Source organism: Plectropomus leopardus, chromosome 16 (assembly GCF_026936395.1).
Source record: "Plectropomus leopardus strain MGB_pleo_1.0 chromosome 16, ASM2693639v1, whole genome shotgun sequence".
In the NCBI taxonomy this organism is placed as follows: Eukaryota; Metazoa; Chordata; class Actinopteri; order Perciformes; family Serranidae; genus Plectropomus; species Plectropomus leopardus.
Genome location: NC_142191.1, coordinates 9288598 through 9316443, shown reverse-complemented (window position 1 = coordinate 9316443; position 27846 = coordinate 9288598). Strand labels below are relative to the sequence as shown.

General features: G+C 39.0%; 1 protein-coding gene across 2 annotated transcripts; it reads right to left on the bottom strand.

Moving 5' to 3' along the window:
• Positions 1 to 210: 210 nt before the first annotated feature.
• On the bottom strand, positions 211 to 27846 carry LOC121955351 (phosphatidate phosphatase LPIN1-like). Of its 2 annotated transcripts, none has more exons than XM_042503262.2 (20): positions 27617 to 27846; positions 14085 to 14288; positions 13901 to 13996; positions 10814 to 11100; positions 9241 to 9354; positions 9030 to 9153; positions 8629 to 8938; positions 7949 to 8042; positions 7664 to 7848; positions 7424 to 7517; positions 6658 to 6727; positions 5340 to 5432; positions 5147 to 5208; positions 4920 to 5052; positions 4662 to 4810; positions 3683 to 3769; positions 3337 to 3489; positions 3080 to 3194; positions 2772 to 2875; positions 211 to 2677 (listed from the first exon to the last, which is right to left on the bottom strand). In XM_042503262.2, exons 1-20 carry the CDS (start codon positions 27689 to 27691, stop codon positions 2503 to 2505), a joined length of 2724 nt encoding a protein of 907 aa, XP_042359196.2. In that variant the 5' UTR covers positions 27692 to 27846; the 3' UTR covers positions 211 to 2502. The 2 variants fall into 2 exon arrangements, with proteins under 2 accessions (XP_042359196.2, XP_042359197.2); XM_042503263.2 differs by lacking the exon at positions 27617 to 27846 and adding an exon at positions 19105 to 19359.

Below are 27846 nucleotides of genomic sequence, written 5' to 3'. Positions count from 1 at the left end.
AGGTTTTAACAGATGTTTTGCTGTTGCTAAAAGTGGACCCCCAGGACATTGAACAAGACTTTTCTCAATTTTTGGATTTTTCGTTTATCAGAGTCATGCAAGAAAAACGTTTCCTGAGGTATTCCTTTAAGTAAAGGATGTGAAACTTCTATAACTTATTTCACTCTGAGCGTTAATAAAAGAGGTCAGTGAATAATTAGACACACTCACTGCTGTACCAAGGCATTATTTTATTGACTTTGATTACATCAATTTAACAGTGAACTGGTCAACAGAATAAGTGGAGGGAGTAAAAGAACAAATTATTGATCATTTTGTTCATACTTAAGGCAAAGATAAACGTGTTTAGGCTACTTTAGCTCTTTCATTGAAAGAATAATATAATTTATATACATACTTCATTTCATAAACTACACACTTACTCAACACGTCCGTTCAGGTGGGGATGTTCACAGTAAAACCACTGAGAAATCACGCAGGTCACTATGATAGCAGCTCCTGCACATGCATAAACTCTTATCTGTGGTATCGTAAGAAATAAAGAGCACTTCTTAAGTGTCTCTCATTCCTCTCAATACTGCAGCATCTGAGCTGCGGACAGTCCGATAAAGGTTTTCAGACTCTGGCTAAAATGGCAGTAACGCTGCAGTAAAAGACCCAAGGGGTAATGTTTCATATAATGTACATTTGATATCAGTCATAAATAAATCATGTCAAATTGCATTTATGGAAACAAGTATAAATCTTAGAGACTGCAAGAGCTACATTGTATGAACTGTAACCGGATAAATTAAAAGGCGTTTCATGAAGGCCACCACAGACATGACATTCTCATCACAACATGTACACACTGTGTGATTTCAATATAAAAATAAAAATTATTCAGCCACTCGTCTCACGATACATTTTTTTTTAAAAAGAGAAAGCTAATATTTTGACCATTTAAAATGTTGTGCTTTCTCTTGTCAACATGTCCCAACAATAAATATTCTGAACTATGATTTACCCTCTGTCAGGATAATATCAAGATACATGGATGATCATTCATTCATTGTGCTCTGTAATACATTTTAACATACTGCGTAACTCAAACAGAATAATTGATAACACACACACACATGTTGCTATTAAGTAAAATTAACCTGCAGGTATGTATCTGCTGATTGAGGATCGGTAACAGTCTCGACTTCAAAAGTTCAAAGTAAGAAAATAAATTCTAAATAGAGTATTTGGCACAAGTTTGAGTAACTTGCTTTCTGATGTGTGCGACGCGTGGCCGCACAGCCGCTGTATAGTCTGTTGATAGAATATGAGATTGTCTGCATAAATATCCTAGAAAGTCTAGCTACTTAAATGATGTCAACAGTCACTCAATAATAATGTGTGCTAAGCTGCCTGAATAAATTATTTTCATTTCTCATATACATATATCTAGTCAGAAGGCTAAAGAGGCCCTCTTCTCATAAAAGTGCGCTTACATCCATCTTGTGCGTTTTTAGAGTATTCACAGCACTTACTTAAAGGGTAAGTTTGGGATTTTTAACCTGTATTCTATTTTCCCATGTTTTTGTGTCCAAGTGAATAACGGGAACAATGTTTAAAAAAATAAAATAAAATAAAAATTGGTCCAGTATTGAGCAAGAGCAAAATATGCAGCAATGTAACCACTCTGGGCTTGTCCACATCCTCTATTAATGTCCACTGAAAGTGTTTGTTTTTGCCGCTGACAGGCTCAGGTTGCTATTACAAGTGTCTGACAACATTGGAAAGGATCCCTACAGAGGCAGACTTTTTTATTGTGTGAGAAACAGCCCCAAAATCCTACTGCCAAATCCACCAAACTCCAATTAAGTAAAGGTGTTCAAAGTTGACAGAAACAAAATAAAACTCACAAAAACCATCTTGGTTGTTTTTTTTTTTTTTACACTGTTCCTCAAATTACCAACTCTGGTTTGGCTGAAATAAGCCCTTAATTACCTCAGTTAGATGTGAAAATATGTTGGCTTGGTACTCGCTAAAATGACAGTTTATTTAAATGGAGTTTGGTCGATGTGGTGATAGCGATTTCTGGACTGTTTCTGGTTAAACAAAAATCAATCATTTGTCACATGGATTCATAAAACTCAACATACGACTCCGGTGAAATGTGGTCCTATCAGCTCTTTTAAAGTGTGACTGTAACTTAGTCCTTTTTTGCAGCTTCTTACATTGAACGACCTTACTTTTACACAAAAAGGTCTATTGACAGCACACAAAAGTCCCAAGTGGTTATATTGCAGGCTGTTTCTGTACGCTCGCTCAATACTGGATCAACTTCAAAAAACGTTCTTCATTACTCACTTAGACACAAACACATGGAAAAAAATAGGATCCACGTTGAATAACTCCAAGCATACCCTTTAAGTAGCTCCCTGTCCGCTGTGCACTCAAAGTGCTCCATCTGCTACAAAAATCTACAAAGTCGCATCACACACACGTCAGTGCTCAGCAGGCCGCAGGTAGTCAGCTGCTGGGATGGGGAGTCTGAGGAGGTGTAGTTCCCTGATGGTCCACTCGAGGGAGCTGCTGCCTCCAGTAGGTGAAGTGGCTGTAGGTGTCTGAGCAGGGGAAGTCTGAGGAGGAGGCTCGCACCTTCAGAGGAAACACGTGGTCCACCACCTCACCCAGACGGACATAACTGAAGACAGGGAGAGCGATAAATGAGCAAACTAAATATTTTTTAACCGAAGTCATTAAAAGAATATCTTATGTAAACAGGATGAGGGACTTACGATGAGATGTTGGTCTTGGCGTGCTCCTGCACCAGCTCACCTTTAGGGTTTACTGTAAAAATCCTGTTCAGTGGCACTCCAACTTCTTTATAGGAATATACATCCTGCAAATATTTAAAAAAAAGTTGAGTGCTGTAAAGCTTTCAAAAAAACCCAACATGGATTTATGCAAAAATCTACAGCACAAATGGTTTTAAATTTTCAGCCAAAAAACCAAACCAAACCAACCAAATTTTACACACCACATATATTCAAACTTTAAATGACTGAGTGTAGCAGTAATTGTAATTTATATAACGTGTGTGTACCGTTGGTCTGTTGCCAAAAGCTGCATAGAAGGGCTGAGTGTTTGGGTAGAAGAGGTTCTTGATATCGTTGAGACACTCCACCTTGAATTTCTCTGGTTTCTTCTCGATCACCTCCCTGTCAAACACAAACACGCCACAGAGATTTGACATTCAGCACAGTGCAGCCGTGCTCAGGTCTTCTGCATCTTTTTGCACATTGTTACATGACTATAGAGTGCTTCTTTACAAAAATATGTGTATTTGTGTGTATGGGAGACCTGTGCAGAGCTGAAAAGAGGCTGCTCGGGCTGAGCAGGACGGGGCCCATCGGAAGCATGGTGCCTCTCTCGTTGACCCAGTGGAGGTATCCTCGCGTCATGTCAGCCATGCCGATAGCTCGAGCTGAACAGTACAGGAACTTGTAGCCATTTCTGATGAATCGAAAGAATAATGAACACTTGATGGTACTTGACAGCAACAAATCTGTTTTTTTATTTTTATTTTGAGAGCTTGTTTTTGGCCTGTCTGATGTGAAATTTGTAGAGTATTTTCAAGCAATTTAAGCTTTAATTTGACCAAACAATTCATAGTTATTCACACGTGTGTCGGTAAATTAATGCTTACTGGCTGACTTTGTGGTAGAGGTGTGCAATGCCCTGGTGGGTCCAGTCTTTCCCCAGTGTGGGCAGGATGTGACCCAATGTGTCCGACCTGGAGACAAAACACACATACATGATATTAAGAAATGAGAGCACAGGCTTTTCTTTATTGTTAATACAAAAACATATGTCCAAGACATACAGAGGTCCATTTGGAGACACATCTGCATCCATTTTCTCTCCGAGCTAAGGTCTAATAGTCAACACGTACAAGAGTATTTTTGAAAACTGGGTTTTTTCATTCTCAAAAAAATAGAAAAATAAAATAAAAAAAGTGCGAACATCTCACAAGCCAAAATTGAAACATTTTAACAGTAAGCCATATTTCTTGCCTCACTTGCACAGCATTATTCAAACATTTGATTCAAACTCTGTTAAAAAAAATCCAGCTTGCTGGCATACACGGAGGGAGAGGCATAACGCAGGGAGAAAATGAATGAATGTATGTGATGGTAAAAAAAGTGTCACACATCAACACATATGAAAGCTACATTACAATAACAGATAGCCTACAGAAAATACATTTTCAGCTTTGTTACAATACGTGGAAGGTAAACCATGGAAGAACAATTAATTTCATAATACACAACAAAATTCCTGGTGTTTTTCCAAAACGTTCAATGATTTTTACTAAATCAGTTACTTTTTTCAGGCCTTGAAAATGAGATTGTCAAATTACATGATTTTTTTCAGGGTTTCCATGACAGTGGGAACCCTGTAATGGACAGTTTCCCTGAGGATGAATCACCAAAACGTGTAGAAAAAGCTATATTTTCAAAAATACCCCTGTATGTGCAGACTAGGCCAAAGTTAAATAAGAAGGGAAGGGAATAGTGCCTGGACCTGGTTCTTTTACACCACCATTTTTTGGTTATAAGTTCCTCCCTTTTTTTTTCTTTTAAACGTAAAGGTTTAGTTTGTGTGTAGCCGCTTGTATCACAGACCTGGTGATGGTTCCATCTATATCAGAGATGATGATCTTGTCGTCCCAGTTCCAGAGGTAGATGGTTCCCTGACAGCGGCAGGTTCCCTGGTACTGAGTGGTCACACTGAACACAACGTCGTTAGGACCGTCCTGCAGCTGGAGAGACAGCTGTGCGTGTGTGTGTGTGTGAGAGAGACAGGGAGAGAATGAGATATAATATATGAAGGTATTAACAGTGACTATTAATAACTTGAAACATTTCCAAGTGCACACTCACCAGCTGCTCTGATGTGAGTCGAAGTGTTTTCTTATAAGAGACGCCTCCTGAGGACAGCTCTGATTGGATGGAGGCAGAGCTCTGTATGGCTGCCCTGTGGTCTTCATCGCTAGAGGACGACTCTTCTTTATGTCTGCCATCAGAAAGGTTAACAGCGTGTAAAAGGACGCTCAGTCCGTCAGTCAGGATCGCTTACTAACGTATTTGATGCTTTGAGGGTTCCTCACCTGCTTGACAGATTCCCAGCCTGCTCAGTGTAGCCGCAGGCCCCAAGCTCTGACACTGAGTCCTGCAGGAGGAGAAACAGCGTTGATTTGCATTCGTTACTCACTCATTTAATGGTGATTTACACAAGCATTCGTGGTAAAAGTAAAAAGCAACACATTCAGGAGTGTTACTAAACAGATGGGATGAAATTACCGATTTGGTGCTGCTGTTTCGGCCTCGCCACGAGAACCACCACCTCCCTCCTTTCTTGGGCATCTTCTCCTTCATGATGTTCTCCACGGTAGCCTGGAGCGGGACACAGACAAACCCAAACAACCACAACACAACACCGTAAAAAAAACACACTTAAAGAACTGAAGCCAAACCAGACCGTAAATCAACAAACAGTAACAGAGAAGCAACAACGTGTCTGCTGTTGGAATGAGAAAATTAAGCATGTATGGGAGTCTGATGGGGGAAAAGAATAATGAGCGTTGAGGAAGCGGTAGAAGAGTTTTGTCTCTGACGTACAGAGCTGTAACCAAGCACACCAGTCAGACAACAGAGGAGAAACTCTAAGGCTGAGTGGATATAACTGAGGCAAGATGACTAATGGGTGGATTGATGGGAGGGAGGGGAACAGAGGAGGAGACAAAGTTTAAGGAGAAAAAAATCAGTGGATGTTTTTCAAACAAGGCTGAAATAAGAGAGCATTTAGGTTGTAAATATATAGACTGTGTATTAGGTATCATGCAATGTATAAGGTAAGGCTGCGTGATGTATCGTTGCAGCATCGACATTGTGACGTGCAATAGTTACATCGCAGGACCTACAATGATGCAAAGTACGGCAAATTAAGGCGAACACATTATGCTACAAATATTTAGTGCTTGATACAAAAGAAAAACTTGCATGGTTTTCATTTTCCATGACTAATGTTACTGTTTTAAAGTAAAAGCTAGTTACCAGTAGGTTTGCAATGGCATGTGATTAACACAGTATGATAACCATGTCAGAACGCATCGGTTTCACAGTATGACGATATACGATAATACACAATTATAATCAGTTACAGTGACCCTCATAAGAATGAAATCAAGCTTTTTTTTGGGGTGGGGGGGTTTTACAGCAAACGCTTTATTACTATAATTGCAACTTGAAACAAACTTTTAAATGTTAGTATGTATAAAAAGTCTCTCAGCTTTTCAGCTTTTATTATAATTATTATATTTATGCAGATACACTTCCAAATAAATAACACTGATATATCTAAAATGATTAATTATTTATCCTATCATATAAGTCATATGGTCATATGATTCAAATTTCAGTAGTTTTTTCACAATATATACTGCAGAAAGACAACAAATATTGTGTTTTTCCAATATGATTCCACCCCTGTATAAGTTGTATGTAGATTAACACATAAAATGCAGTACCAGTTTTGGTCAAAGGGGGGAGTCGTATTCATGTAACACAGCCAACCTGCAGAGTGAGTCATTAGCATCTATGCCGTATATCGATTTCTTACCTTTGGCAGCGGTTTCTGAAATGCCTGCATAGCCAGCATGAGTGGAGCCGCAGAGCTCCAATTATAGTATCTGAGGGGGAAAACAAAATTTATTTTTATCAATTTCATAACCTCAGCAGAAAACACTTTGTCAGCCAAATGTGTTTGCCAAAAAAACATGTTACAAGCCTTAACAGTCCTGCACACGCTGCACTTTTTGGCAGCTGAATCCATACAGCACACAGTGGATTGTAAATTACTTATAGCCTGCTGTTTTACTACATTTAGACTGAGGGTCGATGATACTGGTTTTTCAGGTTCAATACCGATTATTAGTAGTTCATGAGACCGATAACTGATATTTGGAACCGATATGCATTTACAGTCAAAATGAAAATCTTTCTGTCAATATTAAGAATTTTAAATATATAGCAAACTCCAACACAAAACTTTATTTAAATGCCTTCAGCAAATGTTTGATCAACACTGAAACTTTCATCATCATATACAGGAAGTCCCCAGCAACTATTTTTATAAAGTCAAGTGAAAATGAAAAAATAAAAACAACAAATCAAAATAGCTCCCTGAGGTTTTACAAAGTCAAAGTTACTCCCATGCTGACGCTTTCTTTACACTTTTTAATTAATTTTATGGGCAATCATTAAAATAAAACCCTGATGCAGATAATCTGCAAAATGCCAAATATAAGCTCCAATAATTGGGTAATAATCTGTTGACCCCCTAACAAACATGTTCTCAAATAATGTAAGAAGTTTGAAAGTCTTACTTGGAGCCAATTTTCACGACTAAGTTGGGGTCGTCGATGATGGAGGGGTTTTCTGAAAACTGCTGGTAAGAGATGATCTTCTCGTGGAACTGCTCTGTAAGGACACACATTTCATGTTCAGTTTCCAAAGCTGCAGCACGTTTCTCCTCATGGAAATGTTTTGTTGCACGTTTGCCTTTATCGACCTCCGCAGCACTTAGTGCACCTTGTATTCGTGCTGTATCATTATGAGAATCTCACCTTTAGTGATCTCCCTGTTGTCATTGAGTCCTCCGCACAAGGAGATGGCGATAGACGGCATGTCAGCCATGGAGTCGCAGTAACTGTCCACTCCGCTGTCTCCTCCAGAGCTGATGGACTGTGGGGACAGACTGGTGCTGTGGAGGCCCGGGTCTGAGTTGCTCCTCATTGCTGCTCCGCCGTCACTAAAGAGGGAGAGATGTTAGGAAGAATGAACCCCAAAATATTGGCTATATTGGCTATATCAATGTTTTTAATTACACATAGGTTAAGATTCTGACATACTTTTTAGGGAAATAGAGGGCCGCCACTTCAGGCTCGAGCTCTGTGATGTCATCCAGGTAAATCCCATCAGAGCCAAGATGGCGGCTTCTCTTGTCTGCAACAGAGAGACGAGTCCATTCAGATAAAACTGTCTTTGTATTTGCTTTTCTCTTGGGTTTACCCACGAGAAAACCTTTTAAATTAAATATTTTTAAAGCAATGAATCAACTCAACACTGTGTAAAAGACTTTTTCCTGTCTCTACGGAGGTAATTCTCCTAATAATTTACTTATTTTTTCTTACTATTCCTCCATAAGCACAATGGGTTATACTGCAAAGTGAAAAAGTCTTTTAAAAATTTATTTTACCCCTAAAACATAAGAAAAATAAAGATTAGTTTTCTTTATTTTAGTTTGCTTGTTTCAGAGTTGAGTCTAAGGTCAATGGATTCAGATCTGACCTGGGTTTATGTGGTCATGTGACTCGTGTTCACACCTCTGGTTTGTGGTAACGTTAACAGTAGATTCTGGGTGTGTTATCATGTCATCATGTACAAAAAGCTCCTTCCTTTAACTTCCTTAAACTAAATGCATTGAGCTGTAAAACACAACTGAACAAAAAGCAAATTATATAACGACCGGTGAAACAAGACTCTAAAAGGAAAGAAACATTTCATCACGCTGTTCCTGCTTGAATGTTACCTTTTCTCTTGGATGGAGAGTCTGTCTTGCCCGGTAGACGAGGCATCGTCTCCTCCATGTCAGACACGATACGAGCTGCCACACCTCCCGCCGTCTGCGTCTCCACCCTCATGGATACAGACTCCATCACAACTGATTCCTCAGTGATCTCCTCCGGCATCAGCAGTCTGGGTGCCGATATCTCAGAGCAGGGTCTGCACTGTTCAGACGACGTCTCATGAGTTATCACGCGGAAGTGTGTGCTCTCAGACACGGGGATGGATACTGGGCAAACTGGTGGAGGGTCAGATTTCAGTGGGAGGAAGGACGGCTGAAAGAAAAAAAGGGAAAACAATAAAATAAAACCACTAGAAACAAAGTTATCTGTGTGAATGGATGCACATTTGACCCTTTCTGGTTACCGTAGCAGCCTGTGGCAGCTCTCCCCACGCCCAGTGCATGGTGGGATTTTGATTGTCTGCGTCTGACGGCTTAGTCATGAGTTCAGAGTCGCTCTTAGGGGAGGTGGGACGAGAGTTTCCAGGGCTGAAAGAGGAAAAGAGGATAAATGACGATTAAAGAGCTGTTACTTGTGAATAATGTCGGTCTTCATGGTGTGGTTCAGTGAAGCACCTCTGAATGGGGCTCCACTCTCCATCTGATCGAGTGTAGATGCCCGTCTGTTTGAAAGAGCCGCTGGTCGGACCCGCTGTGGTCTCCTCTCTTAAAACATCCCGAGATGAACTCCTGAAACACACAAATACTCTATAAGCATACCATATAATGCATTTAATTCATCTGCATATTTTACAACGTAGAGAATCTAGCCTGTAATTTAGTTTTCGCTTTTCATCCATTTCCCTAAAGTCATGCTTGAACTCGTTGCACAACATGTCTAGTACAGCGGTTCCCAACTGCAAAGCACAATAATTTACTTTTATAATATTTCCACTGTAAATACAACCATCTTTTTTGTGATGGTCAACAGCTGTACTCACTGTCAGCTTACATGAATGGAAAACCCTGGTGTTGTTTTACAGTAGAGCACAGTAGACATGAGCCTGAATTTAGACGTAACGTATCCCCCCAAACACGTGCAGGCATGAAAATAAATGATGTGGCAGTTGTTTATAGTGGCTGTTGAATTCATTCATGATGCATGGTCTCTGACAAATAGAGTACAGTATGGGAGGGACGTACGTGGCTCCTATAGCTGCACGCCTGACCGACATTCTGTATAAACATGCTGGTCTGATTTAGATCCAGCGCTGCACACCAGAGGCCAAGTCACGTGTTGCAAACTGGATACACATGGAGTATACCCCCCCTTATCTTAAACACACACAGTGATGACATTTCCTCTTTTCACATGCTAAACTTCTTCTTGTCTCTGTGGTGAAAATCACACGTGTGGTTTCCATATGCTCTGGAATGTCTTGTGTGTTTGTGTGTGTGTGTGTGTGTGTGTGTGTGTGTGTGTGTGTGTGTGTGTGTGTGTGTGTGTGTGTGTGTGTGTGTGTGTGTGTGGGGCTCCTTCCTTCCTATCTGCTATGAAGGTTCATAGCAGTCATTTTGTGTTAATTTTTTGGTAATTTTCTGTCTTTTTGTGTCTTTTGGTTGTCATGTTGTGCCTCTTTGAGGTCATTTTGTGCTATTTATTAAGGTAATTGTGTATATTTTTTGGCCATTCTGTGTTTTTTTGAGTCTCTTTGAGGTCATTTTGTACATTTTTAGATAATTTTGTGTCTTCAGGGTTTTTTTATGTCTTTTCGTAGTCATTTTGTATCTCTTTGAGATGATTTGGTGCTTTTTTTAAGGTAACTGTGTCTTTTTTGGTCATTTTTTGTTTCCTCATAGTCATTTTGAGATAACAGTGTGTCCTTTTTTTGGTGTGTGTGTGTGTGTGTGTGTGTGTGTGTGTGTGTGTGTGTGTGTGTGTGTGTGTGTGTGTGTGTGTGTGTGTGTGCCAGTCCCACAGCTGGAGGCCTCTTGACTACAGATGCTGGTCTGTTTGTGCTCAAGATCCATTACAGCTGCTCTCAAAGCTCATTTCAATGATGTATTATCCTTATTATCTCACTGTCCGCCCCTCTCTCCTCCCTCACTCTGTCACGTGTATCCTTTCCTCTTTGCTTCCGTCTTTTTTCTCTCTTTATTCTTTTCTTGCATTTCCCTCTTTTCCTTTACCAGCTCCACATTTTCTCACCTGTTGCTTTCAATCTCTGCCATTTCATCTGAGCTGATGTCTATGGTGAACATGTCTTCGTCCTCTGAGTATTCTCCGCTCTCCTCCCTCCTCATGCTGTCCGCCCGAGCCTTCCTCCTCCTCTTCCTCCTCTTCTTCATCATCGAACTGCCAGTCTCTCCCGCGCTCCCCGTGGAGCCCAGGGTCTGTATGGGCGTCCCCGAGCTCTTCCCCATCAGGGAGGAGCTCATCAGAATGGCCCCATCTGACATGATGGGAGAGGTGGCCAGGTAGGAGGGAACCACTTCCTGTTTAGACGAGAAGAAGCAGAAGTGAAATCATGACTGAATTCTTTGAAAATCATGTGGGCTGTGTATAAGAACAGCGGTGGTTTTCAGTAAATATGTAAGTATGTAAGGAAGGAAGCACTTTTTACAACCAGGGTTAAAATGTCAAGAGAGTTAAAAAATGAAATAACGATACCAATATTTAGAAGAAACTGTTTAAGAACTAACAAATACCTTCAAAAATAATTAGCTTTTGAAGAGATATTAAAAACATTAAACAAAGAGCCACAAAACACTTAGATTTCAGTGAATAGTTAGATTTCAAGGAAGCTGTATTTTTAACCTATAAGGGTAACTTTGGTATTTTTCAACTTAGACTCTTTTTTTCCCTTGTTTGGAAATGGTCCACTATTGAGCAAGAAGTCTGCAGCTGACAGCCCAAACACAAGCTGCAATGTCAACACTCAGGGCATTTATGCAACGTCAATTTACTTCCACTAAAAGTATTTGTTTTTGCAACTGACAGGCTCAGATTGTCATTGTAAGCGTCAACAATAAACCTTTTTGTTTAACAGTAAGATCGTATGTATAACTAGCAACAGCCCTCAGAGAGAGAGAGAGAGACACACACACACACACACACACACACACACACACACACACAAATACGGCACAGGTTGTAAAAATACCAAAGTTAACCTTTAATTGTTGCATTATGTGCATCTGCATGCAACAAAATGAACCTTTTGTGCTGTTGTGAGCAGTTTAAAGCACATCCAGACCAGCACTAATATTATCTCCAGGATAAACATAAAACACTGAAAAAAACAAAACTCAAAATATCTTCTCTGGCATCCGCCTTGACTATTTCTGCAAGCAAGTTAAAACTGGATTTTGACATTTGGAACGACTGCCGCTTGAATGCGACTGTTCTTTCAGTGTTTTTCACAACTTTAGTCTGAAGCAAATGTGTGCAGTCGCTGCCAAACTGTTTACAGCCACTTCTGCTGTAAGGAGACCCTCCAAACAGCCAAACAGCCAAACAGCCAAACAGCCGATCCAGTCTGTTCCTCACTTCTGTGAAAGGAGGTGATTTAAAAAAAAGCTTCCTTCTAGGAAAAGAAAAGGGCTTTCCAGGAGGGTCTCCTGCTCTCAGCGCGGGGGAGTGTGTGTGTGTGTGTGTGTGTGTGTGTGCGTGCGTGCGTGCGTGTGTGTGTGTGTGTGTGTGTGTGTGTGTGTGTGTGCGTGCGTGCGTGCGTGTGTGTGTGTGTGCAGACCTATGGAAAGTGAGAGATGAAGAGAGAGGAAAAAGTGAGCTATAACCATATGATTTGTGGTCTGACAAAAGCTTCCTCACGTTTTTGCTTCCCTTTGCCAAGAAAAAAGGGTTCAGAGAGACAATCCCTCCGCCTCCTCCTTTCTCTTCCAGGCCTGGGAATGTGACACCACTCTGGGGAGAATAAATTACCCTCTTCCCCTTGTTGGTGCCGCCTCCTAGTCTCAGTAGTTCCCCACTTGTTTGTGTCTTTCAGCTGCACACAAAGCGAAAAAATCTTGGAAATCCAAATGAAAAATGCTGAAAAAGTAATTTTATGTGTATTTTAGACTGACTTTTAAATGGTTCCCATGGGATTCGTAAACAGAAAAATAACAATTCTGAATTTTTTTTAGAAAGAGGAAGGTATTTCTTTCATATATTCAACTAAAAAACAATTTCAACCACACTCTAAAGCATATTTCTTTGATAGGAAACTCAAGTCCAGGTGTGTCCTCAGTCATTAGGCCACAGCATTTAATGTGGGTCAGAAAACCTGAGTTAGTAAAAAGCTACACTCATTCACTCACTGATGAACAGAGGAATGCTGTTCAGCCAAAAAGGGAAAGGAAAAAAAGGAAAAAAAATTCCTGGCTGCTGTGCCAACTCTGCACACAGCGTGACCTTGTTCAAGCTACTACAGAATGACTACGTGTAAGGAGGAAAATACTTTGGATAACCGTTCTCGGTTGTAAACATGGGTGTGTCTGGGTTTTGGGGACGTCAGGGAAGGTGGAGACTGATGTGTGTTTTTATTTGAATCTTGTTTTTATTTGAATGAATATCTGCTTTTAAAAGACCAGTTTGTGAGATTTCGGGGGATATATTGACAGAAATGAAATATGATATGATAGGTATGTTTTGAAATATATCTACATAGGGAGCCGGTCCCTAGTTTATAGAGATTGACGTGGCAGTGGCATATTTCTACAGTAGCCCAGAATGGTCAAACCAAACAATGGCTCTAGATAAGAGCAATTTGCATTTTCCCATCAGGCACTGTATTTAGCAGCACATCTGCAACAGTTTTACACTGTTTGTAATGAAAAAATGTGCGACAGTGCATTGAAAATACACAGATTTTTAAGCTAAAATTCTGATGTTCATTTTTTGGATTGGTTTAAATCACCTTCGTCTGTTTGTTTTGGAAAGGAAGAGACCTCTACAGATAATTCGGCTCACAGCAAAAATCACCTAAACATCTGGATCAGAAAACAATGAGCAAATATTAACGTATGAGAGAGAAGAGTGAGCATGTTCACTGATTTGTGATGTTAAACTGCTTTTATTCAGTGTTTAAAGTTTTTTTAATCGCCTGGTTTGTTTATTTTGGAGAGGAAGAGGCCTCTGTGGATAATTTGGCCTCCAATAAAAACGTTCTGAATAATGAAAACTGAAGAAGTTTTAGCTGGTTTAATACAATTCACCAAATCCCCCTAAATTTTACAAAATTCACCATTAGCAGACATTGCCATTTAAAATGAGTTCAGTTATTGTCATGCATACCTGATCATTTTCTGTTTCTTGCACAAAGAATGCTTCTCCATTGTCCCCAAGCTTCATGTGCAGATCCACCGGTTCTCCGTTGATCTCCATGTCCACCTGGAGGAGAGGACAAAGGGGCGAAGCGTCAAGCAGCTGAAAGGTTACACAACTTTCTAAATGTGGCAGCACAGGCGGTCGCCCTCACCACTTTCTCCCGGGACCGGAGGACTCCCATCTTGCCGAAGCGAACATGGAAAGGTGAGCACTGCAGGGATCCATCCGGCTGTCTCACTACGATGACGTCGATGCAGCCAGAAAGGGTGGCGGGGTTGAGGCCTCGGTAGAGCTCTTTGACCTGGACAAACACCTGGCCTGCCAGCTGGCCCACGTAGTTCATGGTCTGACGGGTCTGTGGGAGGGAACAGTGGACAAATGATTAAAACAACTAGTCCATACCTGGAGATGGGTGCAACCCAACTACATGCAGACTTCAGGGGGATGAGCGTGCCACAACCTTGTGCAAATCAAAGATCTATATTGGTGCATACTTTGCCGAAAATGCAAATAAACAGGGGAAAAAATCTGCTTTTTAACAACAGGTTTTTAACCTATGTGAAATAACAAAAAATAGTGCTTAATGTCTGTCAATCAAGCTGCAATTCAACCTTCGACCATATTGTGGGTTGCAAAGGCAGATTTCAATCATTGACTCTATGGGCAGAAAAAAGTAGATGGCTGTCCTTATGTACTGTTTGTACATTTTCCAACCAAAAGTAATAAACCAAAACTCATGCATATCCCAGTAATGACCCAGTAATTCGTGTAAAACCCAAGTATTTTGGAAGGTTGCAGTCACGTCACTAATGCGCTGACGGGACTAAAGAAAGTCGTCCCGATTGGTCTCGTTAGGAGACAGGTTGGGGTGGTGGACAGGCCACAAAACACAAGACGTATCCCAGGAGACTGTCATCTTATGTCCTCACCATGTTTCCTTTACTAAACCTAACCTCTCTAACTTTACGTTAAGGGCGTAAAGTCATGCGTGGGGTGTCATTTCATAGGATATCACACAAACCGTTATATGAGGATATGTTAGAAGAAGCAGGCAGGAGTATCACCACAGAAGCTGTGGTCAGAGGCAGCAGCAAAATTCATTTTAGCCACCTGAAAGCAATCCCTTCAAAAAGATCTACATCACTTCACCTGTATGCTGTATTGACCGTTTTCACCATGTTACCCGGCCGCAGACAACCCGTTATGATGGGAAAGCTGTTAGCGACCTCAGTTCCACATCTATGCTTTCTGCAAAGCAACCAGACTCCATTGAGAAAAACAGGAATTTTAGCTCGCTGAGGAACTGCTGGTTTACCACTGCTTCCAACAGTTAGTTGGTTTGTTTTATTGTGTGACTTTTAAAAAGATTACTGCAAATTCACCAAAGTCACACAAAAACACAAACAAACCATCTGACTGAGGCAGCGGTAGACCAGCAGCTCCTTTAGTCACAGATCCTAAAATTACATCTTTTTTCAATGGAGTCTGGCTTTGAGGAGATAACAGCATCAATACGACATATACTAAAGCATATATAGATGTTTTTTGGTGGGACTTTTTTAGGTGGCTAAAATAGCCTATGTTTTGCAGCACATTGCTCAGCTTCCGTGTCAGACATCTGCCTGCTTCTCCAAACTGGTTGTTTCGACAGACGTCTGCTGTAAGTAATATACTGACTATGCATTACTGCCTCATATAACACGCTTTAAAAGAGCAGAACTATCTCTTGAATAGTCGTGATGTCTGAGCTCCACATCACTTTCTCAACTCAGCCGACCTTCAGAGAGGAAGGTGTTTATGCACCGGCATCTGCTGCGGCATACTTCAGCCTGTCAATCAAACCTCCGATGACGTGTATCTGTCCCTCAGGGACACAGGATGAAGTTATTCTAATACTCTGATCTGAAGTCAGATTTTCAGCTGCACTGTGACTGCTATGTCTGGGGAAAGAGGACAAGGAGGCTGGTTCCTGTTCAGTGCTCTTCCCCCGGGACAGTCTGTGGCCTAGAAAAAACCTGTTGCCACTTTGACCTTCCCACCCGCTTCTCCCCCCTAAGTCTGGAAAGTGTTTTCCATTCAGCAACCCTTGACAGCAGAGGTCAAAGGGCAAGCTAAGTTAAACCAGTCAGCATTCGTGTAACTAGGTGACCTCCCATGGCATTTACTGGGTGAGATGGGAACTACAGCAGGACACCTGGGCATTCAGGGACACGTGAGAACGTGTAAACGTATTTTAAAGGGTAAAGGACGGCCGTCACACAAGAACTAGACTGAATCATTCCTCATTGTTCTCGTAACGGCTACTGACATCTTACTGACAACTGTCTGGGATTTTAGGATGTTTCTAGGATTTTAGGACATTTCTAGAATTTTAGTACATTTCTAGGATTTTAAGACGCTTCTAGGATTTTGGGGCGTTTCTTGGATTTTAAGGCATTTCTAGAATTTTAGGACGTTTCTAAGATCTTAACACATTTTGGAGATTTTAGGACATTTCTGGGATTTTAGGATGTTTCTAGGATTTTGGGACATTTTTTGGCATTTTAGCACGTTTCTAGGATTACAGGATGTGTCTAGGATTTCAGGTAGTTTTCTAGGATTTTAGGAAATTTCTGGGATTTTAGGACATTTTCAAAATTTTAAGACATGTGGGATTTTAGGACACTTCTATGATTTAAGGATGTTTCTAGGATTTTAAGACATATGTAGGATTTTGGGACACTTCTAGGATTTCAGCAGCGCTAATTGTCTGCAAATTGGAAAAAAACAATGAGATTTGGGAGGTCCTTACCCTCTGTGATCAGCCGCTATATAACAGAGGAGGTAAATGACTGTTATTGCAATATTATGTTATTGTATTATATTATTGTTTCTAAAGTGCTACTGAGGCTTATGTTATATGTCACACTACAGAGCGTCACTGTTGTGTTAAACAGACTTCAGTTCAACAAGAATTTGCTTCATTTTTGGATTGTTTGTTCACTGTGAAAACCTGCAATAAAAACGTTTTCTTCATGTTTTAAACAGAACTCTGGGTGAGTAATTAATATATAAATTGTAATTTGGGAGGTGAAGTATTTTTTTAAGCTGCTAGAAACTTGTTTTTTCTTAATTGGCCTGATTGTACAGTTCAATGATGAGATCTAACGAGAACACACATTTTTCTGCCAAACTTTAATCTGTTTTAGTTGTTTATCATTTGAGATTTCTATAATTGTCTAATCTGATCAAACCACACAGTCCTGATAAAGCAGATTATCGGGATTATAGAGTTTTTGTGAGCTTTCATTGAGAAATACCTACAATTTGAAGCCTGGTTTTCAGGGGCTTTAAACCAAGCACATGTATTTCTCAAAAGTTGTAAAAATTACTCCTGTCTCTATACCTAATGCACAGATTTCTTTTAATTGGTTTCTAAAATGAGCCACATTTACGGACCAAATGCTTTCAAGTTGAACATCAAACACCTGAAAAAAAGATCTTTTGTTCTGTGTGATATCCGACAAAAACTTAACAACATTTGGACATAATTTGTGTCTTCACATGCATTCCTCACTTCTCCATTCTTGGATTAATCTTATGTTTATGTGTCTCTGTTTCTGTCTCAGTTAATCAGCAATAATGAGAGCTCAACAAGACAAATGGCAGCAAGTACACGCAAACATGACATCTCTTTCTGCCAACACTGGATGGAGGAGGTAAGTTAAGGTAAAGAAGGTATTGAAAATAACTCAAGAGTATCAATTAAACCTCACCCCTGCTGGCGCCACACAATGTCTAAATTATTTACATCTCTGATGCAAACTCCTTACTGCCACACGTGATAATCCCTCTTGCATAGCTTTCGAGACTCATCGGGGTTTGCAGACGTCTAATAACAGGAATCTGACCTTGGCTCAGTTGGCAGTGGGCCCCTAAAAATGACTGCAGCAACAGGGAAGATTTGGAGCAATGCCAACATACAGTATATCCCCTCTCTGAGCATGTGACCACGAGATCAGGCCCCTTATAGAAGAACATGAGGTCTAATTTTAGAGCGGGAGATGAATCCGACAAGCCATAACAATGTCTGAGTGTTGAAATGCCTCTTACATATGACCTCAACCGTCTTTGATTATTAATTCCACCTTTCACTGAGGCATTGAGTTGCAGAGCTGATTTTCAAAAAGTGGTAAGCACACTGCCACATGCTGCAGAGGAGCTTCATCCAAAAATAGATTTTCTTGTGTTAAAGATGAGGAAAAAAGAGGAACAAAACACTGACAGTGCTGCATGGCTTCAAAAATAGGTAGTAGTGGATGAAAACTCAACCAAGCCCTTGAGAAATGTTGGTATTTTAAAGGGTTGGTAACACAGTAACTTGCTGGTATGCTTATTTGTTTCATTGGTTCACAAATTGCAGTTATGAAGATTTCCATGCGGGCTGGAATCTGGCTGGGCCACTCAGCAGATGTTTTGCAAGTATAAACAGTCTTACCGGTACTGCACAAACATAAACTATTATCTACACTCCTACTGATCATTTATGACAATAAAACTCATCTGCACTCAACTTTATTTACATAGCACCTTAGAAACAAGCAGACGGCAGTGCTTCACATAGCAATATTGAAAGAATACAAACACGGCTGAAAAAAATAGCACAAACAACTATACATGAAGTTTTGCAAGACTAGAAAATCACAACGATGAGACAATAATATATATATATATATATATGCAAAAAGCATATAAAAAATATAAATAATAAATAAAATTAAATAAAAATAAACAGCAGGGATAAAATAAGTTTTAAAAATTCCTAGATCATTAAAACTTAAAAATAAAATAATTTAACTTAAATAAAAATTAAATGTGTAATGTTAAAGCCAGGTTGAAGAAAATATGTATTTAACTTACTTTAAAATACATGTGTCTCACACCAATAACTATAATTTTTACAGCCACACGTTTTAAGGGGAATAAAGTTTGATTCCAATAGATGTAGGTAAATAGCTGACTCATAACATCCTGACAGTGCAAATGGAAAACGTTATAATGAATTATTAATGGTAAGCATATTATGAGTCCAAAAACACAGTGCTGAGCATAACACACATGTGAAACTGTGTAAAAACCATATGATCATAAAGGCAGGTGCAGTCAAATACATGATAAAAACAGGCTCATACCTTCTGTATCTGCTGACAGTCTTTACCAACACACTGGCGTTTCCTCAGCGGTGAAAGACAGATCAAAAACACCTTATACAAGCGGCATTTCCCACAATAGATGATGTCTGCGCGTTTGATAAAGCCTCGACCTGCTGCCACCGACTAACAGCCACCAAAAAAAGGACAATTTAAGTCAACGTGATCCGCATCTGTCCCCCTGACTGCCTCGGACTCCCTCGCTCTGTCTGTCTCCGCGAGCTTCATCTGTGGATGACATCATCTGCACCAAAACCCGCCCGCTGACCAATCAGCGACGAGCTGTCGCGTTGCAAAATGCATCGTTTGCGCTGCCACAGTGGCAACAAAATTACAGCTGCTTGCTTAAATTGTTGCAAACAGCGTCGAATTTGTATTCTGAACGTGAAAGTGGCATTTTGTTTCTCATAATCGTTATTGTGTCGCTTGAAAAGAAACACCACTAATTCCACACTCTTTTATTATGTCAAATTAAACTTATTATATCACTGAATATCTAAAAGTTCATAGAAATGGGCGATTAGTCGTCTAAAAACTATATATAAGTTACCCAGTTTTGCCTGCGAAGACTTAAAATATGGTAAATAATGCACTGTGGCCCGACCTCATGTCGCTATAATGTTTAAAGGGCACTTAAGGAAACTGTACACAGCAGCAGCTCTGATGACGGCGGGAAATAGCGGCGCTACGTCAGCGTTTGAAGTCTGATGCAGTGAGGTGATCTTCCCAGCCAATCACAGGGCTGCATGGGAGCACATGCGATGTTGGCAGAGTAGCCTGAGAGCCTGCGGTGTTACTGTGTGTCAGGAGGATGTGGTGTTTGACCTGGAGTCATTTAAGACAAATTCAACACCAGACAGATCTGACTGTTTTAAGTGACTGTATAAGAGCAGGGCGTGACTGTGGATGCACACTGCACACAGGAGATTTTCTTTTAGACTTTCTAACTAGAGACATAGATAGCCTACATATACAGTTTAATCCAAAGCACGACTTTCTTTGACTAACTTTAACCAAGAAATTGATAGAGAAATAGAGAGCCCTATGGGAAAACGTTTCCTTAACGGCAAGCTCAACATATTTTCGCTGGTATGAGGAAAATGAAAAATGATCCTGAAAGACATTATAATGACAAACCCTCTTGAAATAATGACTTACTTTTCTCAAAAAAGGATTAGTATCTTAAAATAATGCAAACAAAGACTTAGTATTTCAAAATGATGAGCTAGAATCTCTGTATAATGACTTCTATCTTATATTAAGATACTGAGTTATATTAAATAATAACATAATATCTGAGAATGACTAAGTAGGATTTCTCAAATAATAATAATAATGAGAAACTTTCTCAAAATAATGTGTTAGCATTTCAAAATAATGTGAAACTTTATCAAAATAATGACTTATTGTCTCAAAAAGCATCACTTTGTATCCCTCAAATAAAAACTTATCTCAAAATAATTACTTAGAAGCCGAGATCGAAATTTTGAGTTAGTAAATCTAACTGATAGTTTAGTAGATCATCCTTTTTTCCAGACACTAAGTCATTTCTAACTAATTTATGATTAGTATCTCAAAATAATCAGAAACTCTCAAATGAATGACTTAGTATCTCAAAATAATGACTTAGTATTTCAAAATAATGACTTAGTATTTCAAAATAATGACTTGGTATGACAAAATTTTTTTTGGTTGTTAAGTATCTCAAAATAATAAGAAATGTCCCTAAAATAATTACTTAGTATCTCGAAATAATGACTTAACATACAAAATAATGATTTTGTATTTCAAAATAATAGTTTCTCCTAATAATGACTTAGAATCTCTAAATAATGACCTGGTATCTCCAAATAATGACTCAACATCACAAGAATAATAGAATAGAATAGAATAATATTAAGTATCTCTAAATGACTTAGTAACTTGGTAACTCAGAATAATAAGAAGGTGCCTCATAATAGTGACTTCTCAAATAATGACTTAGTGTATCAAATAATGACAAACTTTCTAAGATATTTATTTTACATAACTTACTATGCAGTAAAAGGAATAACAATGCTACCAATCTATCCATTCATAAAACTGTTAATGTGAGCTGAGGTTGCAGGTTGGTGCCGGGTCAGCAGATAAACATAACAGGCAGCAAACTGTTACTGAAACTAAACATGCTGAAGCTGCAAGAAGGTAAACCACAAACACACAAACACAAACACAAACACACACACACACACACACGCACACACACACACACAAACACACACACACACACACTCAGCCGGAAAAGTGCAAGATGAGACCGCAACTGTGACAATGTGACATGGTGACATGCACTTCTTGCTACTAAACAAATGATCTGATTATTCAAATATATGAGTTGAACATGTCTTTGTTTGTTATTTTTTTTATCTCACTGGTTTTATCTTTAATTTGATTCACTTACTAATTTCATGTCTCATGAGACAGAATGAACATTTCAAAAGTACAAAACAATCCCTCAAGATAACAAAACACAGTGCTCAGCGCTGGTAGACTGAGGTGGAAAAACCCTCATAAAGAACTGCATTCTTCTTTTTCTGGTTTAGCCAAGAAAGTCTGCTCCACAGTCTGGAAAAACAATTATTTCCCATGAACACACACACACACACACACATACACATACACACACAAGGAAGTGGCTCTTTTTGTAGAGGAGCTGCACGTGAGGCTGCTGTAGCGTGTAGCCCATGAAATATTTGGGCTGCCACAGGAACGTTTTCCATGAAGAAACATGATATTTTGCTGTCAAAAGGCAGTGTGCCCAGCTACACATATATGCACACACAGATGCACACAACACACACACACACACACACACACACACATGCACACACACACCACAGAAACAAAGACACCATGGACACAAACAGAGGGAGGGACGGCTTTGGCAATAATGTAACTAACATTCACGACAATAAAGCTCGTTTGAATTCATTAACATTAAATTATCTATTAAGTATTGTAAAAAAAAGTGGAAGCACATTTGTGCCAGTGAGATAAAAAAGACCCTGTGAGTTATTTCAGTGAGTAACTTTTAAAAAAAAAAAATTAATAACCAATCACAAAATTACAAGAAATTATACTAAGTCATTATTTTTAGCTTAGTGTCTGGAAATAACGACTTAGTTTCTAAAAAAATGATGACTTAATACCTGAAAATAATGAGTTAGTGTCTTGAAATAATGACCTGGCATCTCAAACTGATGATGGTGTCTCAAAATAATAAGACAGTTAGTATTGCAGTTAGTATTTCAGTTAGTATTTCAAAATAATGACCCAGTATCTTACAATAATGATTAAATATTTAAAAATCATTAGTTGCTATCTCAAAAATAATAAGTTAGAATCTCGAAATAATGACAAAAAATACTAAGTCATTATTTAAAGAAAGTTTCTCCTTGCATTGACAGTTTCTAAATAAATAAGTCTTATGAATGTGATTATAATGCACTGACCTTCAGAGAACATGTTACCATGGCATTAATAACTAGGCATGACACATACCATTATACTGTATTTCAACACTAGCCTGTGGTCAGCTTACTGGCACCGCCACATATACGCACTGTCCTCACATCAGTTTTTATGTCAGTGTCGCTGAGATTCTCCGAGGATATTTGAGCCACTCAGCTGCCCTCAGAAATGTTTCTAAGAACGACCTGCTTTGCCAGGAAGAGTCGAGCTCATCCGATGTACTCTGGACAACGAACTGCACATGACATGTATGATCAGTGTCGTGACCCGTATCATGCTACGACAAACAAGTTGACATATGAATCCAAACCTCTCTGCAACATTTATCAGCAGAGTGAAAACAAAACCACATGCATTCACACAGACTACAACAGGCCATATTTGGTACCTGCAGGTTGACCTAATTTAGAAATGCACCAAAAGTTCACCCTCTCTGCTCGGAGGAGTGTCTGCGCTGGAGTGGTCTCACACTCAGTTCAGCCAATCACCAGTTTGTATATATAGTTTTGTAGCTATGAGCTGACTGCCTCCTGTGCACCAATCACATATTAGTAGGGCAACCAGTTGTTTGCTTTACATTCATATAGAAGGGTAAAGTTTTTTTTAACCCTTTGAGACCCACTATAGACCCATTTTTGGCTTTGTTTTTATGGGGACAGGGATCTTTAAAGGGAGATAGCAGGTCAGCAGTATAAGTCTCATAGAGGTGGTATACATAATCTGACAGTTTTGAACCTGGTGATTAATCTGAGATGCAGAATTTTATTTTGTGTTCTCTTTGTGTTTTTATTGCTTGTTCTGAAGTTGCATATTTTTCTTTTGTATTTTTGTTCTTTAACCCTTTGAAACCTTGTGAAATTGGCTTACTTTCTTAAAAAAAAACACTAAAAGAAGGTACTGATCAACTTCACAAGAAATGACCCAAAATGAAAAAAAAATGTTAAAAGTTACAAAAGAATTACCTAAAATTAACAAACAAACAAAAAAAGTTAAGAATAAAACAGGAAATGACTTGAAAAAAAGCCATATTAGAATAAAGATAATATATACAAAATATTATATTTCTTCATTTTTGTAACCTAATTTTAAATCAATAACCATAATAATTATAAATACAATTTTCTTTATATTTTTCCCCACTTATTTGATAATTTTCTAATAATTCTTTGTCGCCAAGGTTTTTGCTATGGGCATTTTCTTGTCACCTTTTACAGATTTTATGCACTTTGCAGAACATCAAACCAATTTGCTCATGCCTCAAAGGTTTAAATTCTTGTGAAAGGTGTCTGAACGCAACATAAGAAAACTGATGTCAGTCCAGATTTCAAAGGGTTAATGGCTGTCTGTGGTTTATGTTGCTGCCTGTCTTGGCCAGGACACTCTTTAAAAAGAGACTTTTAATCTCAGGAGGTTTTTCTGGTTATTAAAAGGTTAGAAAAATCCCCATGCTCTATTATGTCTCATAAGATCAGCAGTTTTGAAGATGATACCATTTGTTACACAGATTTAGTGCTAAATTTAAGCATCTTTAACCAATAGCAATCTATGCTATGAATTGGCATCAAATACTTTTGATATTTGGAGATTTTTGAAAGAACTGCATTTTTCAGCGATTGGATGGCATGCACTTCTGTGATGGAAACTGCTCAGAAACACCTTACTGTCAATATTTATGAAAGCCATACAGTCATTTGAATGCCCAAGGTCTCTAGTTTGTGGCTGTAAATTTTCATGGGGCCGTTATTATCACAATGGATAATTTTATACAGTGATGTCTGTTTCCGAAAAAATGGTCTCATTGCAATGTAATAAGCTATGCTATTGCGGGGTCTAACATTATCATCTATTCATAATATTGTGCTCATTTAATTCATAAGGGTCTAAGCTTTCCAGTCATACCTAATTTATGCCATTCAAAGATTGTTCAGGGAAACCAGTTTGCAGAAATATTCAAATACAGTAGGCGAATTTAACTACTGTATGCAAATTTCTGCATGCTTTTTGCCCAAAACGTTATGGGACTAACATAATGTTGGCCTGTCTGCGTTCTTTTATAGGTCTCTCTTTATGCTAATTTAAATGTGCCAAACCCCGTTTTTGATTGGCTCCTCCTCAGAAGGCGTGGTCAGCCATACTAATTTATAAGTCTTGCTTATGCTAATTTAAATATGCCAATCCTCATATTTGATTGGCTGACTATAAGCCAATCAAAAACAGGGGATGGCATATTGCAATTAGCATATAGAGACAATTATATTCCAGTACGGCTGACCACGCCTTCAGAGGAGGAGCCAATCAAACACGGGGTTGGGCACATTGCAATTAGCATAAATAGAGATCTATAATTGTTTAGCTGCTCTTGTTTCAATCCTTTGAAACCTGGACAAACTGGCCTGATGTCTTTGAAGAATATATTAAGAAGGTAATGAGCGAATTAAGAAGACAATAAGTAAAAAGAACAAGTAGACTGCCTGAAAATTAGCAAATAAATTAATGAAATAAAATATGCAAAGTTTAAAAAAAAAAATTATATATATTTTTATAAAATATTTTATATTATTATGATGATTATTAGGGCCTGACCATCGAACGGTCCAAGGACCCTCTTGGAATGCAAGGAATTATTATTTTGCTGCCAAATTAATCTCATTTTTGGATGTTGCAACAAGCCCCAAAACTTATAAAATGAAACTTTGTATGCACGTCTGGCTTGGTGAAAAATTTCATATTTTGGTGGTTTCGGATACTGGTGTGGCAAAATGGCTCCACAGCGCCCCTAAACGTGTAGCCCCAATGGCTAGTTTCTCCTACAATTACAAAATGCCATACATTGTCCAATCTACTCCAAAGTTCTCATGCTTGATATGAGTCCTGGCCTGAACACATCTGCATGGCTAAATTGAGTTATAGTTATAGCGCCACCTACTGGTAACAGGAACAGGAACACAGCCTGTTAAAGACAGAAATATTCAAGAACCTATTTCCAAGTTAAATGTTTGAGCTCCAAACCAAACTTGTTGTACATATGCATTCCTTTAACAATGGCATGACTCATTTAAATGGCTAATTCCACCCCAAATTACCACAACTATCAAAAACAACACGAACAAGTTCTAGTCATTCAGTTTAGACGTCATTTCAGTTGACTCAGCAGGGCTTGGGGCTCATTGCATAATTGTTTTACACACTTGGTTGATATCAAGGCCTCTGATTGGCTCACACTTTTCTGGTCTGAGAGTCATGCGACCCAACAGAAACATGAGCTGGAAGTGAAAACTCTGATACAGCGATTAAAAGGAAAAAACTTTTTGTCCCTAATGAGTAAGATTATGAATGTAGAACAGCCCCCGGGGATAAACATTGTAGAGTTACAGCTGTGGAAAATGAGGTGAGTTTTTTTTTTAACTCATGATCTAAAAATGGAATATTTCAACAAGAAATACAAGCAGCTACAAATATATTTTAGGATGTTTTGGTCAAAACAAAAATCCACATGATCAAGAACTTTTAATACCCCTTGAAAAGAAAATTGTGTGACATATTTATCACATTCATTCTTTTATCGTATTCATTCGGATATCTTGAGGGGAGAGTTCAAGGGATCCCTTTGATAATGGCCCTGACAGTTGTTCCTTTGGCAAAATTTAGCATTACTTTGGAAGATTATGTAGCCCCCTTCCTGGTAGGCTATGGCAACACTTTTGGTACAATTGGATGCTATGCCACTGTGATTGTTTTGTTGGCACTTTGTACTTGCTATTGTGCTATTTATTTTTGGAGGAACTATTTCTTTAACAAAGTATGGAAGCTTTATTTTACATTTGTGGGTTGTCACTGTTGTGATTGGTTGGTCTATTTATTTTTTAAACTAAATAAGACACTGCAATGTTAGTACTTAAAGTAGGTTTGGGTAGTAGAGATAAAAAAAAAAAGGTAATTTAAGTTATGCTGACACTTCTGCCCACAGCAGCACTTGTACTTTGTGCCACCTCTGCATAATTCAGTGCCCCACTTAGGCCATCCCAGTAAAACACGCCACTATGTCATTTGCTTCTGCGATGCCAGCATGTTGTCTAAAATCACACACTTGAGTGTTATGATGCTGCTTTTGTTTGGTTCTACTTAAAAATGCAAAGGTGGCACAAAGAAGGGACTTTGTAGGGGCCCATTGTGTGATCTCAATGTAAAAGGGCTAGTATTGTGGGCCCCCAATTATTTTTGCAAGTGGGCGCCAGTGTGGGGCCAGCAATTTCACCACAGTGACCACGGAGACCACGGTCCCCCCTTGTTGGCACAAGTGGTGAAAGGATCAACTCATCCATCAGGCTATCCCTCCACCCTGTGTTACCCCGTCCTCTCCCGTCCCCCCTTTTCGCACCCTTTTTCTTCTTCCTAAGTTTCAGTCAAAGCAGATCGCGTTACAGAGGAGATTACTATCCGTGGTCTCACTCTCTCTGCTGTCTTTAAACCAGTTACAGCTTTAAACCCCTATTTTTTAAAAATATTTTATTCAATAAAAATAAAAAAAGAATTTTAAATATCTTAATATTAAGTCTTAAGTCCTAGTCTGTCAAGATAAAATCACATGCATACGTCTCCAGACTGTTTTTCCTCTGTACATTTTCCCCAATCATGCTGTAAACTAGATGCAAGTAACATTAAAATTCTTCACCTTTACATGTATTATTTTTTTGCATTAAGATTTACTTTCTTTCCCACCTTGAAAAGGCCAAAATAGGCTAACCGTGCTCCTGTCCCAACAACTTTGTCTTGTGCCTCTCCTCTGTATTGTGCATATGTTTGTAACTGACTGGTGATAGTTTATGCATCTGAGCCCTGTTGTTTTGTTGTGTTTTGTTTTGTTTGTTTAAAAATGAAAAATTTAAATAAAATATTTAAAAAAAAAAAAAAAAAGATTTACTTTCTTTTACCCATAATTCATGCTTTCCCTCCACACATGCATGTGATATACAAATCACTTTACCCAGCTCCAGGTGGTGTCGGTGGCATACTGCACCACAGCCTCATCAAACTCTTCATCGTCCTCTGCTGATATCATGATTCCATACTGTGTCTGATCCCCGCTGCAGCTCTCAGGTCTTTGTCACCTCTGAACAGATGTGTATGTTCGAAACGCCACAAGCGCGGTCGAGTCTAGAACTCGTGTCCTCTCTCTGTGAGCATGTCAAGTCGTCTGACTGCCGGCTGCAAGTG

Bases quoted from the DNA above. Each gene is read 5' to 3' on its own strand.
- LOC121955351 (XM_042503262.2), bottom strand. From the start codon at position 27,691: ATGATATCAGCAGAGGACGATGAAGAGTTTGATGAGGCTGTGGTGCAG. The intron at 11,101-13,900 runs GTATGCATGACA...TCGTCTAAACAG, and splicing joins AAGAAACAGAAAATGATCAG to GAAGTGGTTCCCTCCTACCT. The intron at 9,154-9,240 runs GTGCTTCACTGA...TTCCTCTTTCAG, and splicing joins GAGTGGAGCCCCATTCAGAG to CCCTGGAAACTCTCGTCCCA.